Source organism: Orbicella faveolata, unplaced genomic scaffold, assembly GCF_042242905.1.
Source record: "Orbicella faveolata isolate gen_17 unplaced genomic scaffold, um_ofav_v1 contig_25, whole genome shotgun sequence".
Classification (NCBI taxonomy): domain Eukaryota; kingdom Metazoa; phylum Cnidaria; class Anthozoa; order Scleractinia; family Merulinidae; genus Orbicella; species Orbicella faveolata.
In genome coordinates, this window is record NW_028301553.1 from 15,882,278 (window position 1) to 15,898,384 (window position 16,107).

Here is a 16,107-nt window from a genome sequence, read left to right on the forward strand (position 1 = left end):
ATCTGTCTACTTTTCTTTTTCAGGCTTTTATTTAGTAGAAAAAATTCATTAATAGGTTAGGTGTCGCGAAAATGGCAACAATCATTTACGAAAGGGAAATGTGCCACGGCGAAGCCGCATCAGCGGAGAACCATGGGTAGATAAATCTTCAACCTATGAATGCGAAAGAGTTCGACCATGACGTCACGAGGTGGACTGTACACAAGCAACATTTTTTTTAAAAAAATTCATTTTATCCTGGGAACGTTTATGAATATAAGAATACAGTTCGTAATTTGTGTCTTTCGTCTTCAATAGTTCATAATCTTGAATTAGTTTGAATTTGTGTCATTACTTCAATATTATATCTAACTTTCCTTATTATCAGAGTGATTTTATTGAACCCATGAAACAACATCTAACAATTAGTCAAAAATAACCAAACCAAACAAACGAAACCAGTGAAGGTAGTATCTCATAGTATATATATCTAACGGCGTACTAACTATTAATTCTGCCTTGAACAGACTCTGAAACCTAACCCCGCGAAGGACTACAGCGTCCCATCCAGGGAGAGGGGAAATTGTCCCAGTTGCTTCGTGCTACAGAAACTGGAGAAAAGAGCAGAGTTGATGGGCCACTTGACTTGAAAAAGACTTGAATGAGCCCAGTCATGGTATTTTGAATTGTTTTGGCCACGTACAAAATTATCTTTAATCGAAGGAAACCTGAAAATAATAGTTTACTAAGATAGAAAAACAACAAAGAGATAATAATAATAAACCACAGAGGAACAAGGATGGTTAAGGACGCAGAAGATTAACACGGATTACAAACGACGAATTTGAAAAATTTAGGCTAAACTTTTTAAGATGCGCAAACCGTGACGTAGCTCCTTTTGCCGTTTCACTAAAGGTCGGCTAACTATGATCTTTCGGTCGTTTTTTCTTTTGACGCGATTTGACTCTATAAAAGTCTACTGAGATATTTAAAAGCTCGGTTCTTAATTTATTTTTTTACCTTAACAAGAGTGACTGATCGTCTCTTCTCGTAAAATTCAATTTTCCAGGGCTTCCAGGTTTGAATGAACAGTTGTATTTCACCACCCATCGCCAGTATCGAACCCAGAACCTCTCGCACGCTAACATCTCTCCCCTGCCGCCACACCACCAGCCTTGCATACGGCTGGCGCGCGTAAAATGTGAATTGACCAATAAGGATTCAGAAGGCGGGGAAAAACTGTCAGTTAGTCAGTCATCCCCATAGCGCCGGCTGGCGCAAAGGGCGGCAACGAGGCTCCTCCATTCTGACCGATCTCATGCGGCCTTCTCGATTGTGTTCTAACATAGATGATGTTGTCGTAACACTTCCTCTACTGTCCTGCGCGATGTTGTTTTTGGTCTGCCCCTTTTCCGATTTCCTTCTGGTGTCCAATGTACAGCAGTCCTAGCGATAGAAGTTCCATCCTTCCGTAATACGTATCCAATCCACCTCAAAGGCCCCTGCTTCAGGATTGTTCTCATTTCATCCTGTTCAGTCTGTTGTAGAAGATTCTTATTTGAGCTGGTTCTGTGCCAGAAAATGCGAGGGATTCTACGCAGGGAAGTTGTGTGGAAGCTGGACAGTTTGTCAAGATCTTGCTTAACCATCCTCCAGTCCTCAGAGCCATAAAGTAGTGTTGACAGTACACAGCTTCTGTAGATCTTAAGTTAAGTTCTTGTGCTATACTGACTCGATTTCCAAACCTGCTTCAGCTTCGCAATAGGCTGATCTTGCCTTGCTGAGTCTATATTTCTCGCCGATGTCACTGCCGGCGCCTCCATCATAGCAAATAGTGCTTCCAAGATAGTTGAAAGTGTGTACAAACTCTAAGTTGTGCTCCCCAACTCTTACAGGTTCCGCCACTCTGTTTCCAACATACATAACCCTCGATTTATTACAGTTAATTGCCAGTTCAGCCTGTTACTCAAAGGAGTTAAGCCTATTTGTTTTCTCCTAAATGTGTTGATGTGTGTGTGATAACAGAGCTATATCATCGGCATAGTTAAGGTCCTCAAGCGTTGAGAGCGACGCCCATCGGATCCCTCTGGCTTGGTCCTCCGTGGTACGTCGGAACACCCAGTCAATTGCAATATTGAAAAGCAGGGCTGACATCACGCAGCCTTGACGTACCCCGGACATAGCTTCAAGGCAGATGTCACTGGTAACTACACTGCAGGGAGAAAATTACGGTAAAACAGCTGAATGATGTTCACAATATGAGTTGAAATGCCATAGGCCCTCAGGATCCTCCAGAGATTATCCCGGTGTATGCTGCCAAAAGCTCTACGAAAGTCAATAAAGTTGATGTAAAGACTGGGTTGTCATACTGAGCACTGTTCGATAATGTTCCTGAGAACAAATAATCTAGTCAGTGCACCCTCTGCCTATTCTAAAACCAGCTTGTTCGTTCCTGAGAGTTTAGTCGACTGTTAATGTTATGCGCTGAATGAAGATCTTGCTGAAAATTTTGTTTGGAACAGATAACAGTGTTATCACTCTTCAGTTGTTGTGCTCAGAGAGACCACCCTTCCTAGGTATCTTGCTGATGACCCCCTTGGTCCGGTAAAGTGGGATCTTCTCTTGCTTGCATATCTCAGTGAAGAGTGGGAGGAGGATTTCTGCTGCTAAGTTGGGGTCTGCTTTGAATAACTCAGCATTGAGATTGTCCAAACCAGATGCTTCTCCGTTCTTCAACGTTTTAATAGCCGAGACGACCTCCTGCTTGGATGGCGGGTTGGTATCGATGTCCAAGTCTGCTGTTGTTCCTTGATTGCCAACTGGTGCATCAGGTCTTTGCTTAGCGTCTCTTTGAAATGCTCGGCCCACCTAAGCTTCCCGCTCCTTGTGTGTCGTCAACAGCTCCTTGATCAGTGTGTTAGTTCTAAATCCTCTTTATATATGGTGTTGGTGATACTGTACAGCGCCCCTTGTTGATTGTCTGCCGCTGCCTTCTCAGCTGCATTAGCAAGCTCATCTTGGTGGTTGCGTTTGTCCTTCCTCACTAACCTTTTAAGTTTGATGTTAGTCTTTTGGTATTGGGCTTTTAGACTCTTTTTAAGCCTCCTTGACTTTGCATCTGACAGCTCACTTTTTCTTTAAAGTTCTTCTCTCTTCGATCACAGTCCATGTCCCTGGAGTTATCCACTCTTTACGCCGCTTCTTCTTACAACCAATGGTCTTTTTGCTGCACTTAGTATACAGATTCACTACATTCTTCCAGTGCTTGTATATGGCATTCCCTCCGTCTCCCTGTATATCATCTTCTGCACCGTCTCCATTCACTTCAACAGTCAGGGCTTGAAATCTGTTACGCAATTGTTGGATGAAGGTCTTCTTCAGTGCATGGTTTTTCACCATACTGACGTCGAATCGTAGTATCATTTTCACTGGTGGTATGGTCCATTCCGTTTTAACTCCAGCTTTATTTCAGCAGTTACAAGGTGGTGGTCGCCAGCCACATCTGTCCCTCTCCGCACCTTAACATCTCTCAGCGAGCCTCGCCACTTGCCATTAATTAACAAGTGATCAATTTGATTTTTGTCTCGTACTATTGGGGAACACTAGGTCAGCTTGTGGATGGTTTTATTTGGGAAATGGTTACCTCCTGTACGGGTCCAGTAAAACGACGAACACTCGCAGAATTCGACATAGCAATTTAATCCGGCAGTATTACATCGGGACTTGTGATCCGACTCTTCAAGCAACAGAAAAAACACACACGCAACAACAACTAACACCTACACCCACTCGCATATAATTTAAATGTTCTATAGTCTCTTGGGACGTCTGATTGCACGCCCATAACGTGTCCTGTATTTGTCGTCTTTGTCGCCTTCAACACCTGCAATCACCAAGTTGTTGGTGCTGCGGAATTCCACTAGCATTTCACCATTACTGTTCATTACACCGCATCAGGAGCCATAATCGGGGATGGAGACCGTAAGCGCGCGCCATTTCTAGTATTGGGACTGTCCCCATGATATGGGACAATTTTTCTATTTTTAGAACAAATTGCGCCATCAAGTGCGGCAGACGCGCGTACATGCTGCGAGGATTTGTGCGGATGTAGCGCGGGGAAATGGCGTCCGAAATTCCCGAAATGTTTGATGCTTTTGGCCCACAACTCAATACTTTCCTGTCTGTTGGAATTTTGCTTCAGTGTTTTCGTCGTAAGCTGCTCCAGTTTGAGTGAAGTAAGACAGTGTCAAATTTAGTTCTGTGCCGCTTTATATCACTGACTAAGTTGTGTTCCGCAGCTTCTTTTACAAGGGCTCCACATTACTCCACTCTAAGTTTCACATATGTTGAAGATTAACAGCTTTTCCAAAACACAGCAAAACACTAGTTGTATATATTTGGATATGGCAGCGTTTCAGAACTTCAAAGTTTCCCTCCTCTTGCCACACGCTTGCGAGGATTTCACCAGAGTCTACCTCGACCGAACAGTAAAAGAAAATAATTGCAAGTTTGAGTTTCGCCTGAATTGTAAGCAACGCTCGATGTTTTATCAAGGCCCAATAAGCGACAATAAAGTTTATGTGTGTAGATGTTGCTCAGTTTTGTTTGTGTAAAAATCCAATAAATTGTCTGTTGTCGATGAATAAGAGCCCCGCCGATGCGTGTTTTGCATAGTCAGTAAAACATGACAAATTGGACTTCCCCACTTTCGAGTGAAAACGTACATTGAACTCATGCATCTCTAGTTTTTAAATATGTCTAAGATTGATAAATGTTTGAGAACATATTAAAAGCTAAGCTTAAAATATGTGAATACAGCAGAAATAATCAGCTTTCTTTAATCAACTCGAATAGTCACGGTACTTGAATAAAGATTTCGATTTTGTTGGTTGAGTTATCAAAACTCCTTGTCTATTTTATTTTCGCAGTGTAAAATTTCACTATGTTCAGTTAAAGAAACACTCATGATGTTAGTAACCTTTTGGCGTTGGTAAAAATTGTTGCAGCATCTCGGAACAAAAGACAGCGAAAGAAATCTTTGTCAAGATTTGTTGACAATTGAAAACACCGACTCGGACTTGAAAGTGCACGCGCTGCACTATGCAAATGAGCTACTTGTACGCGTCAGACTTTCCTTTCAAAAACTCTTGCAAACTCTCCAAACAAACAGAAACAATAAGAAACTATCAAAACAGGGTTTGGTTATGATTTAGCATAGTTTGGGGAACTCACAAGTTAACTCGATACCAGAGTAAAGACTTTTCTTACATAACTTTTCTTTATAGAACAAGCGCAAAAGCTTACGCGTACAACTAGCGCGAGCATTCATTCACAGCGCGAAATCGAAGTCATGTTTTCGACCCTGACAAACTCACCTTTTCCATTAGCTCAGAGCATAAAACTACATATAAGAGCCCTGGTTCTTATTCCCTGGCTTCTTCCCTGCCATCGCTGTGAAAAATCTGCCGGAGAATCTCGCAACTCTCACCATTTGATCACACAACGTGACAACATCCACGCGAGAGCCCCCGACATGTGCGTGGATCCGCGCGGATATATGACGTCAGGATGGCGCAATTTGTTCTAAAAATAGCAAAGTTGTCCCATATCATAGATGCGCACGGATACCAAGACTTACGGTCTCCGTCCCCGATTATGGCTCCTGACCGCATCCATGCCTCCCCATTTTTTTCATAGTTGTTTTTCTCTGTGCCGACTTTTGCATTCATATCACCCGTAATGAGGAGTAGATCTTGGTTGGGAATCTTCGACAATTCAGCTTGCAGGGTGTTGTAGAAGTGCTTCTCTACATCATCATCAGCGTCGTTCGTGAGAACATGACATTGGATCACAGAGAAGTTGGTGCGTCTTCCACAAAATCTGGCCTTTATTATTTTACTACTGATTGGTTTCCATTCAAGTAACGATTTTTCCACCCCGCTCTGAAGGATTATGGCGACACCTTCACGATGATTGTTATCCTCACGACCAGAAAAGAGTACAGTTTCTCCTGTGCTGGTTTTTAGAGATTCCAAGGCAGTCCACCTCGTTCCACTCACCCCCAGAATATTCAGTTTATATTGTCTCAACTCTCTGGTAACCTGTGCCAACTTCCCTGCCTCAAACATTGTTCTTACATTCCAGAAACCAAGACGTATCTTCGTTTTGGTGTTCAGGACTTTCGTTTCCAGTAGGTTTTCGCTGTTGACAGTCATAAAAGTCAGAGACTCCAAAAGTCCATCACAACCAGTTGTAGGGTCTACCTCTGTTGTCGTTTCCGTAGCATGTGCAGTGTTTTATGGCGTAAGGTCACTGGCCTTACGCCCAACCCCCAAACCTGGAGGATCTTGGGATCGTTCTTTGTCTGGCCTCTACCCTCTGACCCTTCCGGTATGGGTGACCCTGCCGGGAGTACAAGATTCCTGCCGGCATAGCTTTCAGGGTCATGGAAAAACACAAGCCGCCTCACCCCTAACAAGGTGACGATCCCACCGAGGCAGAGGGGAAAACTGTATTGTTCCGATATCAAAGGCATTGCAGTCGGGCAACTTCTCTCCCTGCAGACGGCATTTGACATTCACGAAAGGAATTTAGAATTCCAAAAACCATATCTGATTGTAAGTTGTGAAAAATATGAAACATTTTGTGTCTCCAAGCTTTTAATTGGCGCCAAAAATGGGTCGCCCGCGTCCGGTAACTCACTCGTAGTTCCTCGAGTGCCGCCTGGTGGGAAAATATTTGTGTTACTTTGAACAAAATATGTTGTTCCTGGTCAAATTAAACTCAGAAATCTCGAGTTAACACGGCACGAAAAATCGCCTTTACCGCGCGTCAAATGTGTTGTTAAAGGTTTTGTAAAGGTCGCCTTTGCACGCTTTTGACGATCTGTGACGCGAATCAAAGATCATCTGTGAATAAACCTTTACCACCAAATCAAAGGCGTGAAAGGCCGTTTTTACTCACCTTTGAACGCCTGTGTTTTTAGGGTTAAAGGTGATCCTTTGATACGCCTTTGCGCACTGTCAAAGGCGGGTCAAAAGTGTAATCAAATTTGTCTGCGACTCGAGTCAAAGGTTTGCTAAAGACGTGGTCGAAGATGCCTGTGACGCAGGCCAAAGGTTTGTCAAAGGTACTCTGCGCGTTCCGCGCTCGCGCGTCTCGCCCGAACTTCTCGCTCGCGCTCCTCTTTCGCGCTGCGCGACCGTTGATCACGTTTCGCGCGATCCACATCTTATACGCTTTTTTCTGCTTACTACACTAGCTTTGTGGCTCCGCATACCAAAGATGCAATTAGATCCGTACTCTTGATTTATGTCTGACAAGTTTTGAAGAATATATCAACTTTAATAAGGTTATTTTGTACCAAACTATTGACAAATGTTAACGGAAAAGCGGCCCGGAAAGATCATTGCGCCCAATTTTAAGAAAATAAATATGTTCAACTTCATCTCAGTTTCAATTTTTTCCCCGTTTTTATCAAGAGTAAATACCTTCAAGTACCTTACATAAATGTTCTGGGCTTCAGGTTTCAAAAAGCCACGTTACAGGCTTGGTTTCAAACTACACGTAATGAGACTGATCATAAGGAAAACATTGTTCTGTCTATCGTGAAAACAACAGTCAACAAATCTTCCATGGTACAAAGTGCATTTATCTAACATTGAAGTACTACGGCTAAATTCTCAGTTCCTTAAATTTACTAGACCAGACTAGACAATAGGGAAGACAACCGACAAAATTTCGGGAAAGATATACCAAACTTCGCACAAAAGTCAACTAGTGTATAAGCGTCCTTTCCAGATGGCACGTACAGTCCGTTGCATGGAACTCCTTATGTTTTGGCAGTTCTCCTTTTCTGCTTCTTGCACTTGCTCATTCTTGCATTATAAGTGGAATGGAATACAGTGTTTTCCACTTCTCTCTCATCAAAGTGGTTAAACTGCCTTGTTGGGGGTCAATGCCAACTAAAACCCCATTATTTCTAGCGAAGACACATTTTCAGCATTTTGACAAAGTCTAAGGCGTTGACGAAATTAATCAATGCATCTTCACTGGATAAGTCCATCCTGTCGACCACTGCTTGTCCGCATTTGTCTAAACAGAAGCAAACAGACAAAAACGTTGGAAATGAATATTAAGGGTGAATCTTGGCATTCTATTCCTTAAAGTTTGCCTATAGTTTTTGCTAATATCACATTAATAAAACGTGACCAATCAGATCATTACTCCTCCTTCGAATAGTTTGTGCTTCTGTCAATAGTAGCCTTTTTTCTGTATTTCTCTCCACTCTACTCAGAGATTTGGTCACACAGGTATGTCATTAAGAGCCAGTTGAACAAGCTAATTTTACCAGCTGAACAAGGGTTATCCCCAGCTAGAATTTCATAAGAGAACAAAGACTTGGGGTCATTTTAAAAGTGTACAGCTTGGCACAAATAAACAAAAAGCCTAGAGCCAGTTTACCGGTCCATCTGTCTGCATGTCTCTTAAAGACATCTTACAGACCTCTTACAACAAAGATCTTTTATGGTTGCAGAATAGCAATCTAAAAATCAACAAATCTGACATAAACTGTGACAAGAAATGAGGAATACACACACCTTTCGGAATATTGTTGTTCCTGTGTAATTTCCACAGATCTCTTCATGTTCAGTGGTGTAATCTCTTTCCTTATTTTCCTTGTAGATCATATGTGAAAAGGAGCATATAAACATATCAAAATAATTGCACATTTGATTAATAAACAGTTAGCAACTACTTGTACACTTTTTTCCACTGAAAAAAATTCCTGAAATTAAATGATTTAACATGAGACATGCCTGCATGGAATCGCATGGCTCATTCATTGAAACAAAAATCCAGTTCAAGATGATGAATACAACCACTATGACTCCCAGTGCAGCCGCATCTCATAGAGGGAAATGGCTATTATCCAGTCAAATTTGCCAACAAAATTTTAAATTGAGTAAAAGCAAATAAATGTCTTTGTCAATTTTCTTTTACTAAGTTATTATCAAATCCTCTATGCCTTAAATTTTCTACTGATCCCATCAATAGTTATGAATTAATCATATTATTAATTTTGCTTGGAAAAATTTGGTTTGGAAACCTGATGGCCAAACCAAAACAGTCGATATTGCAGACAACCACTCAAAATTTAGATTCAAAACTCAGCTTTTACCAGTCAAAAACCAACATTTCCTGAGACTGGTTTGCAACATTCTGCAACTTTGATTCATTTACCAAAAAGATTCCCACCCCTTGCATGTTTTCAATAACATTTTAATTACTTAATTTTCATCCAGGTGAGCCAGTTGATGTATTTGTCCCTTAAGAAAGACAACATTTCCTTACTTGCCCTTAAATGAACCAAAAAGAAACAACTTTTTTTTCACAGAGTGAGACTGTAATAAAAATGATCAATTAAAATAACATTAATAAGCTATAGCTAGGTTTTAAAAATCTATTTATATCCTTTCTTTACTGGAAAAAGATATTAAAAGTTGTGGCTGAAGAAATTATAAGATGGTCTATGCTACAACTTATAGAAATAACAAATGAATATTCCAGCCTTTTACTCACCAAAATGTTCTGATGTTTGCACACTTTGGAGCATTGCATGATTTAACTGCATCTGAGTTGACTATGAGCTACAGAGTTGTATATTGTATCCTCTCCCAGAATTTATTCTGTTAATTTCTTCAGTTCTTCTAGAGTGGCTAGCTGAAGGATAAAAACAACATAATCATAAGCAAATTTCCACTAGTCATATATTTATTGGCATTTAATTGTCTACTGCTCAAAAGACCAAGACATGAAACTCTAAGACTACTGGTATTGTCCCGAGAGGTCACATAATAATATTATTATGGGGTCAGCTTTTTAATTTGCAACTAATGGCAAGTTTGATTTTTTATCAAACATTGTAACAATTTCACCTACTAACAGATAAGCTGGATTATGTGTACTAAAGGCATCCATGGTTGAGTGTCAATTGATACCCTTGATCGATCCTCTAAATCGACTCTCTATCAACACCCGATCGATACTCAATCAACACTCCATTGACACCTCGGTTGACACTCAATCTACATTTCTATTACTCAGTTTTGCAAATGTCACAGGGTAGGTGCATTTGATCACCTGGTATGACACCATTCTTAGCCCAGGAGACAGTTCAAAATGTCAAATGCCTGGCAGGTTCAGGGTGGGGCGGGGGGGATGGTTGGGCAGGAGATAGTGGAGTTCCAAATGACTGATCCATAAGTCTGATACAACAAATATCAAAACATATTTTTATTACAATTGCTACTGATCTTGCTATCTCAGTGGTCAAAATTGGTTGTGGACTCACTCAGCTGTGCTTCGTGAGTCCGCAACATTTTGACCACTGTGATGGTGCGTATCATTGTCGATAAGAGTGCAGACCACACTAAACCACATGCAATTTGTTAAATTCAACCCAGTGAAGTCATTTATCAACATTAATGAACAAACATCATCATAATTTCAACTGTGGCAACAAACAGAGCTTTTTTTCAATAGAATGGTAACTAGAGACAAAAGCAGAAACTTATCCATAGATTAAATTTTCAGAGTCAACAACTCTTTTAATGGTATAATGAATATGATAATTAAGTCAGGTCGTGATGGATTGTCATGCATGGCTGACTGAGTTTTTCCTTCAATGCAAATTTCCTTTATATTTACATGAGCTTTCTTTCAAGGGAATTGTTTAAGTTCAGAAATTACCAGAGGCATTGTGCACAACCATTTATACGTAAATAGAGTTAAGTTTAAGCTTAATTATTAAGTTACGTTTATTTCAAGCACTGATCATGCTAAAATCTATGCTATGACAGACACTTCAATTTAATGCACAAGACTTGACTGAGTGAGAAAAAAAAATTATCTTTGTCAACGTTTGTAAATAAGTATATGTGAATTGAAAATAAAGTTTGGTCTTTCTTAACGAAGAGCTTTGCCGATCAACTGTGATTCAGTCAAGTGCAATTAACCTTCGACCAAATTGTTTTCACTGCCGAGGATCTGCCTTGCCATAAATATACGCAATTCACAGCTCTTTATGTAGCCATTGCTGCGTTTAATTTACTTTTTAAACTCCGTTATTCTCTGAACATTGAAAACAAATGAACGAAATTCAGAGACTTACCTTTTCCTGGTCCAAAACACAACGAAAATTTCACCAAAGCCGCCATAATGAAGCCAAATGAAGAAAAATGTCTGCTTTCCTCACAGCCGACTTCGTTGACCTTTATTCCGATTGGCCAGAAAAATGCGGGAAGCCGCTGGCAGCCGCGTTTTCCCGCTGTTTTCGAGTTGTTTCCTTGTGCCACCTCCAGGTCAAGTGAAAACTTTTTTATTAAAAAAATACACATTGACAAAAAAGCAAGCTTTCATTTTATCGTTAAAACAGCAAAAAATACGAAAACGCAGGTTATTAGGGCGTTAAAAGCGGAGTCGCAAGATATGGCCATATTTGACCTCGCCTTTGACATGACATGACGTAGGATCAAAGTTGTACAAAGCCATGCCGCCTTTGAACGCCTGTGACATAAGAGATCAAAGGTATGCAAAGCCGTGGTGTCTTTGAACGCCTTTAACGCGCGTCAAAACTGTAGTCAAAGTTATTGACATGTTTGACCTCGCCTTTAGCAGGGATCAAATGTATGGCAAATCCATAAGATATTTGATTCCCCCTTTTACGTGGGTCAAATGTGGAGTCAAAGTTAAGATCAAATTTGCCCTCCTCTTTGTCATGGATCAAATGTATCGGCAAAGCCATGACATTTTTGACACACATTTGACGCGCGTCAAAGTTTGGATCAAAGCTATGATCATATTTGACTTCGACTTTGATCAGGATCAAATTTAGAGTAAATCCAATTTTTCGTGCCGTGTATAAGTATTAGAAGAGGCCAAAGCGGAAGTAGGGGCACCTAGGGACCTCACAGTCCCCATCTCTTTGGAGGTGCCTCATAGTGGTGTGGGGGTGTACTCAGGTCGAAAGTTGGGTGGAAACACTCCAATGCCTCCTGAGGCTAATAGGTGCACATGAAGCTAGCCGAGTTAACCACCCGTCAAGTGGATAAAGGCGGTTACGGAAACTAACACTACAGCCACACCTTTCCCGGACGGTCCCACAGGATTGGAAGGGCAATTAACTTTTACCCATTCTAACAACAACACAGGGGGGAAAACTATGACGCCCTCAAGGCCGAAGCTATTGTCCGCCAGGTACCTACCGTACCCGAATCGGGACATAGAATGTACAAACTATGTATCAAACGGCGACCTTAAGGCGAAGGTGAGCTCAGACAATAGGAATCGGGAAGCATCTATTGGGAATCACGGTGAAGGACTGATCATTGAGAATGGCGAAATGTTTTGTGACTTCTGTGCATCAAAAATGAGCTTGTAATCGGGGGAACACTCTTCCCACAAAAGAGATCCCACAAGCTCACGTAGAGATCCCCTGACGGGACCTCTACCATGTGGCTATAAGCAGACCATGCATGGAGAAGCTCGCTACAAGACACTACGGTGAAACGTAGTACAGATACAGGATCAGACCACCACCTAGTTGTGGCTGAGGTCAAGATAAAGTTGTTGGCCCTGAAGAAGCCTAATCGCTTAGGTCAGCACGAAGAAAACACTGCACATACAGGTACAGAGACCAAAGTGTGAGGGAGGAGTTTGTCATTGCACTGGGCAACAGGTATGATGCCTTCTACAATGTATCGGATGAAAAAGAGGACGCAGAGCTAGATGTTGAGCAGGAGTGGAGCAAGATCAAAGAAATATACTCATCGACCTGCGAAGAAGTACTTGGAAAGGCCAGGAGAGAGAGGAAGGCATGGATGAGTGAGGACACCTGAAAACTTGCTGAGGAGAGACGTGCACTGAAGCCAAAGCTAGAAGCTGCAAATACGAGAAAGCAGAAGTTGACTGGAACGAACATGTACAACAAAAAGAATCACGAGGTGAAGAGAAGCTAAAGGAAGGACAAGAGGAGGGGAATTGATGAACTTTCATAAGACTGCTTAGTGAGCGAAGACCTGTCCAGAGCAAACCCGGGTAAGGATAAAAACGGGGAGGTCCTGACCAGGTCATATTACAAACTTAACCGATGGAAGGAATACTTCCAGGAAGTCTTGAACAGGCCAGCACCAGAGATCCGTAGGATCTTACTGAAGGGCCACCGTTAGGAATGGAACAATGGGCTATATCTGGTTGTTGTAGACTTTGAAAAGGCCTTTGATTCTGTGGATCGGGAGGTGCTCTGGAAGATCTTGCAGTACCAAGGGATCCCTGAGAAAATCGTGAGGATGACCCGGGTCTTAAACAATGGTCTGCAAGCAAGGGTCTTTCGTGATGGTGATATGACAGAGCCCTTCAGCATGAGTACAGGAGTCTGCTAGGGGTGGCTGCTCAGCCCCTCGTCGCGCTAGATTGGGTATCTCGTCAAGCCTTTGGTGATAATGAGACAGAAATCCAAATTACCCTGCTGCAGAAGTTAAAGAACTTGAACTTTGCAGACGACATAGTTTTGCTGAGCCAGAAGATCGACCACACGCGTCAGAAGGTCGAGGCACTGCAAGAACAAGCTGCCAGGATCGGGCTCAAGGTAAATGCAACCAAAACCAAGGAGATGAGGATTCGGTCCCCAGCAAAGACTGGCAACATCAGCCGTGCAGGAGAGATCCTAGAGGGGGTAACAGCCTTCCTACACCTAAGCAGCATTATCACCGCCATTGGCGGCCCTGAGGAAGATGTTGGGGCGAGGTGCAGGAAAGTACAAGCTGCTTTCTCAAGTTTAGTCCAATATGGAGATCAAAGTTCACCTCTCTGTGTACGAAGATAAGGGTCTTCAATTCCATCGTGAAGTCGGTTCTGCTTTGTGGATCCGAGACCTGGAGACTAACAAAGAAAATCATAGCCCAGCTCCAAACCTAGACTACGAGTAGTCCCTCTTTCGCTTAGTCCGTCGTGCGTGACGCGAAAGAACACCGGGAGAAAAAAATGGCCGCGCAAAATCCTGGGGACGAGGAGCTAGCTCCGTGAGCGGTCAAGATGAATCAAATCCTGCCCTGTGATTGGCTACCCGAGCGGGCAAGATGGAGCTATCTTACCCGCCCGGGACTACCCGCCGCGTCCCGAAAGAACAATTTCTCCGAAAGCCAAATAATAAATCCTTTATTGACCAAGCTTGTTCGTTCAAGATGGTTTGATATTGGCCTCGTTCTTTTTTTTGCGAGTTTATGGACCTCGACTCCGACACACACATAAAAAGAACGGCCAATATCCAGCCATCTTGACCTCACACTTGGTCAATAACCCATATGGGATGTCATGGAATCAAGTGAAACGGACCCACAAAACCGGGTCCGATGGAAAGCCGCAGTGGAGTCCCTACACTCCGGCATCGACCGTTTACGAAAAGAAAATCAGTTTCGCCGTGCGGAGTTTCGCCAAATAGTTATGATAATAAACAGGGTAAACAAGTGAAAACGACGACGCCAAGGGTGACGCCTAGTCAAAAGGAATTTATAGTGGAGCTACAGCGCTCGAAGCGCGCTTTTCCGGGGGAACTAGAAAACTATTTGTTTACAATATGCAGTTTACAACAACTTCGACAAAGCGACTCAATTGTTTATATTGTTAAGATAATGAAATTTATTACATGTCTCACAGCATGGTTTCAGCTCACAAAGACTTCACAACTCCTATTGAAATAAGCTTATTTCGCCGAAGCAACCTGATCATATTTATAGAAAACGCGACGAAAGTTCTAAAACAAAGAGTCGCGTACCGGAATTTGGCAGTTCATTTCAGTGTGAATCTTCCAGGCAGACCTGACCTTCCAGCCAAAGTTGTGAAGACTGAATTGAAATAATCTTTTCGCCACCATTCTCTATTCCTGGCTTGCTCTACTTCTCGGCGTTCCCGACTTAAGCTTATGTTTTGCCTCCATTCTCTATTCCTCGCTTGCTTTCTTTCGTGGCGTTCCTCGCTTTTATTTTGCCTCCCTTCGCTATTCCTGGCAGGTTCCGCCTCGCATCGTTCTTCGTTTCTATATATTTTGCCTCCTTTCTCTCGCCCTCGTCCGCTCTGCTTCACGGCATTGCATAGAACAGATATCAGTTAATTTTATTTTTTAAATGGAGAAATTTTTTGTTTTAGGAAGCAACCGTTTCGCTAAAAAAAAACTCTCTCTTTCTAAATGATTAATGCGATTTTCATCCTGTCGGTTTTGGCCGATAACCTCAGGTCTTAAAATAATAAAACGGTATTTGCGAATACTGCCAGACGAGTATTGAAGTTTTTTTATTTTGTTAGTAGGGATAGCCGCTTCGCAGACTACTAAAATTTCTTCTGTTACGGTTGGAAACCAAGAAAGGTCAAGAAACCATCATTGAAGCTTTGAAAAGGAACAGGATTTGGTAAGCGTATAATATTGACACTCGTACGTAGTGATTTGCATATCGTGTTTACAAAGCATGGAGATTTCCTCGTTTTGTTTGTTCAGTTTCTTCGCTTTGGAGAAATACTTGGTTGAACACCGCGAGTTGTTGAAATATTGGTCGTTTTCTGGCCTCAAAATGCATTTCGTGGCTTTACCTCGAACGAACACTTAGTTCATTCGGCCATCCTTCGTTGAGACAAAATCCCTGGGGGGAAGACTCCTATGTGAAAAAATCTGGGATGCTCCTCGGAAAATTGAATTAAGCCCCCAAAGTAGACCAATATGGGCGTAGCTCGAGCTTTATTTGACCCCTAAAAGGTACCACTTAAAACTGAACAGGCTTGATTACCAGCTGCTGTGCAGGAAAGGAGCCCGCGCTAGCAGACCGGACTCGAGACCGGGGAAAATCGAGCTTAAAAACAGAAATAAGAGCATTTTTTATTGCTATATCTTCGAGTGCACCCGAAGAGATGCTTTAACAGCTAAAACTAGTGGCGTTTCGTCATAAACACCCTAAGTGAGACCAGAATCCTTGATTTATACCCCTAAGGGAGACGACGAGCTTCCCCGACCTCTTCATATGGGAGTCGCCCCCCCCCCCCCCCCCGGGAACGGGATTTGCTATTTGATTCTCAGATGTG

General features: G+C 42.2%; 1 protein-coding gene and 2 long non-coding RNA genes across 3 annotated transcripts in view; 1 reads left to right on the plus strand and 2 right to left on the minus strand.

Moving 5' to 3' along the window:
* Window positions 1-1,974: 1,974 nt before the first annotated feature.
* LOC149109145 (uncharacterized) lies at window positions 1,975-6,194 on the minus strand. Its single transcript, XM_089294597.1, has 4 exons — window positions 5,618-6,194; window positions 3,623-3,715; window positions 3,110-3,440; window positions 1,975-2,191 (listed from the first exon to the last, which is right to left on the minus strand). The coding sequence occupies exons 1-4, from the start codon at window positions 6,192-6,194 to the stop codon at window positions 1,975-1,977; spliced, it is 1,218 nt and encodes a 405-aa protein (XP_089150723.1).
* Window positions 6,195-7,302: 1,108 nt separating this feature from the next.
* LOC149109146 (uncharacterized) lies at window positions 7,303-11,253 on the minus strand. The gene is made up of 4 exons (XR_016208516.1): window positions 11,153-11,253; window positions 9,562-9,702; window positions 8,580-8,657; window positions 7,303-8,073 (listed from the first exon to the last, which is right to left on the minus strand). It is a non-coding gene; the product is annotated as an uncharacterized LOC149109146 (long non-coding RNA).
* Window positions 11,254-11,328: 75 nt separating this feature from the next.
* LOC149109147 (uncharacterized) overlaps window positions 11,329-16,107 on the plus strand; it is a 71,714-nt gene continuing 66,935 nt past the window's right edge. Inside the window, exon 1 of the long non-coding RNA XR_016208517.1 lies at window positions 11,329-11,406. This is a non-coding gene — a long non-coding RNA (uncharacterized LOC149109147). The remainder of the gene's footprint in view (window positions 11,407-16,107) is intronic.

Bases quoted from the DNA above. Each gene is read 5' to 3' on its own strand.
- LOC149109145 (XM_089294597.1), bottom strand. From the start codon at position 6,194: ATGACTGTCAACAGCGAAAACCTACTGGAAACGAAAGTCCTGAACACC. The intron at 3,441-3,622 runs GTAACCATTTCC...GCTGAAATAAAG, and splicing joins TTACTGGACCCGTACAGGAG to CTGGAGTTAAAACGGAATGG. The intron at 2,192-3,109 runs GTGAGCTGTCAG...TTCTCCCTGCAG, and splicing joins AGAAGAACTTTAAAGAAAAA to TGTAGTTACCAGTGACATCT.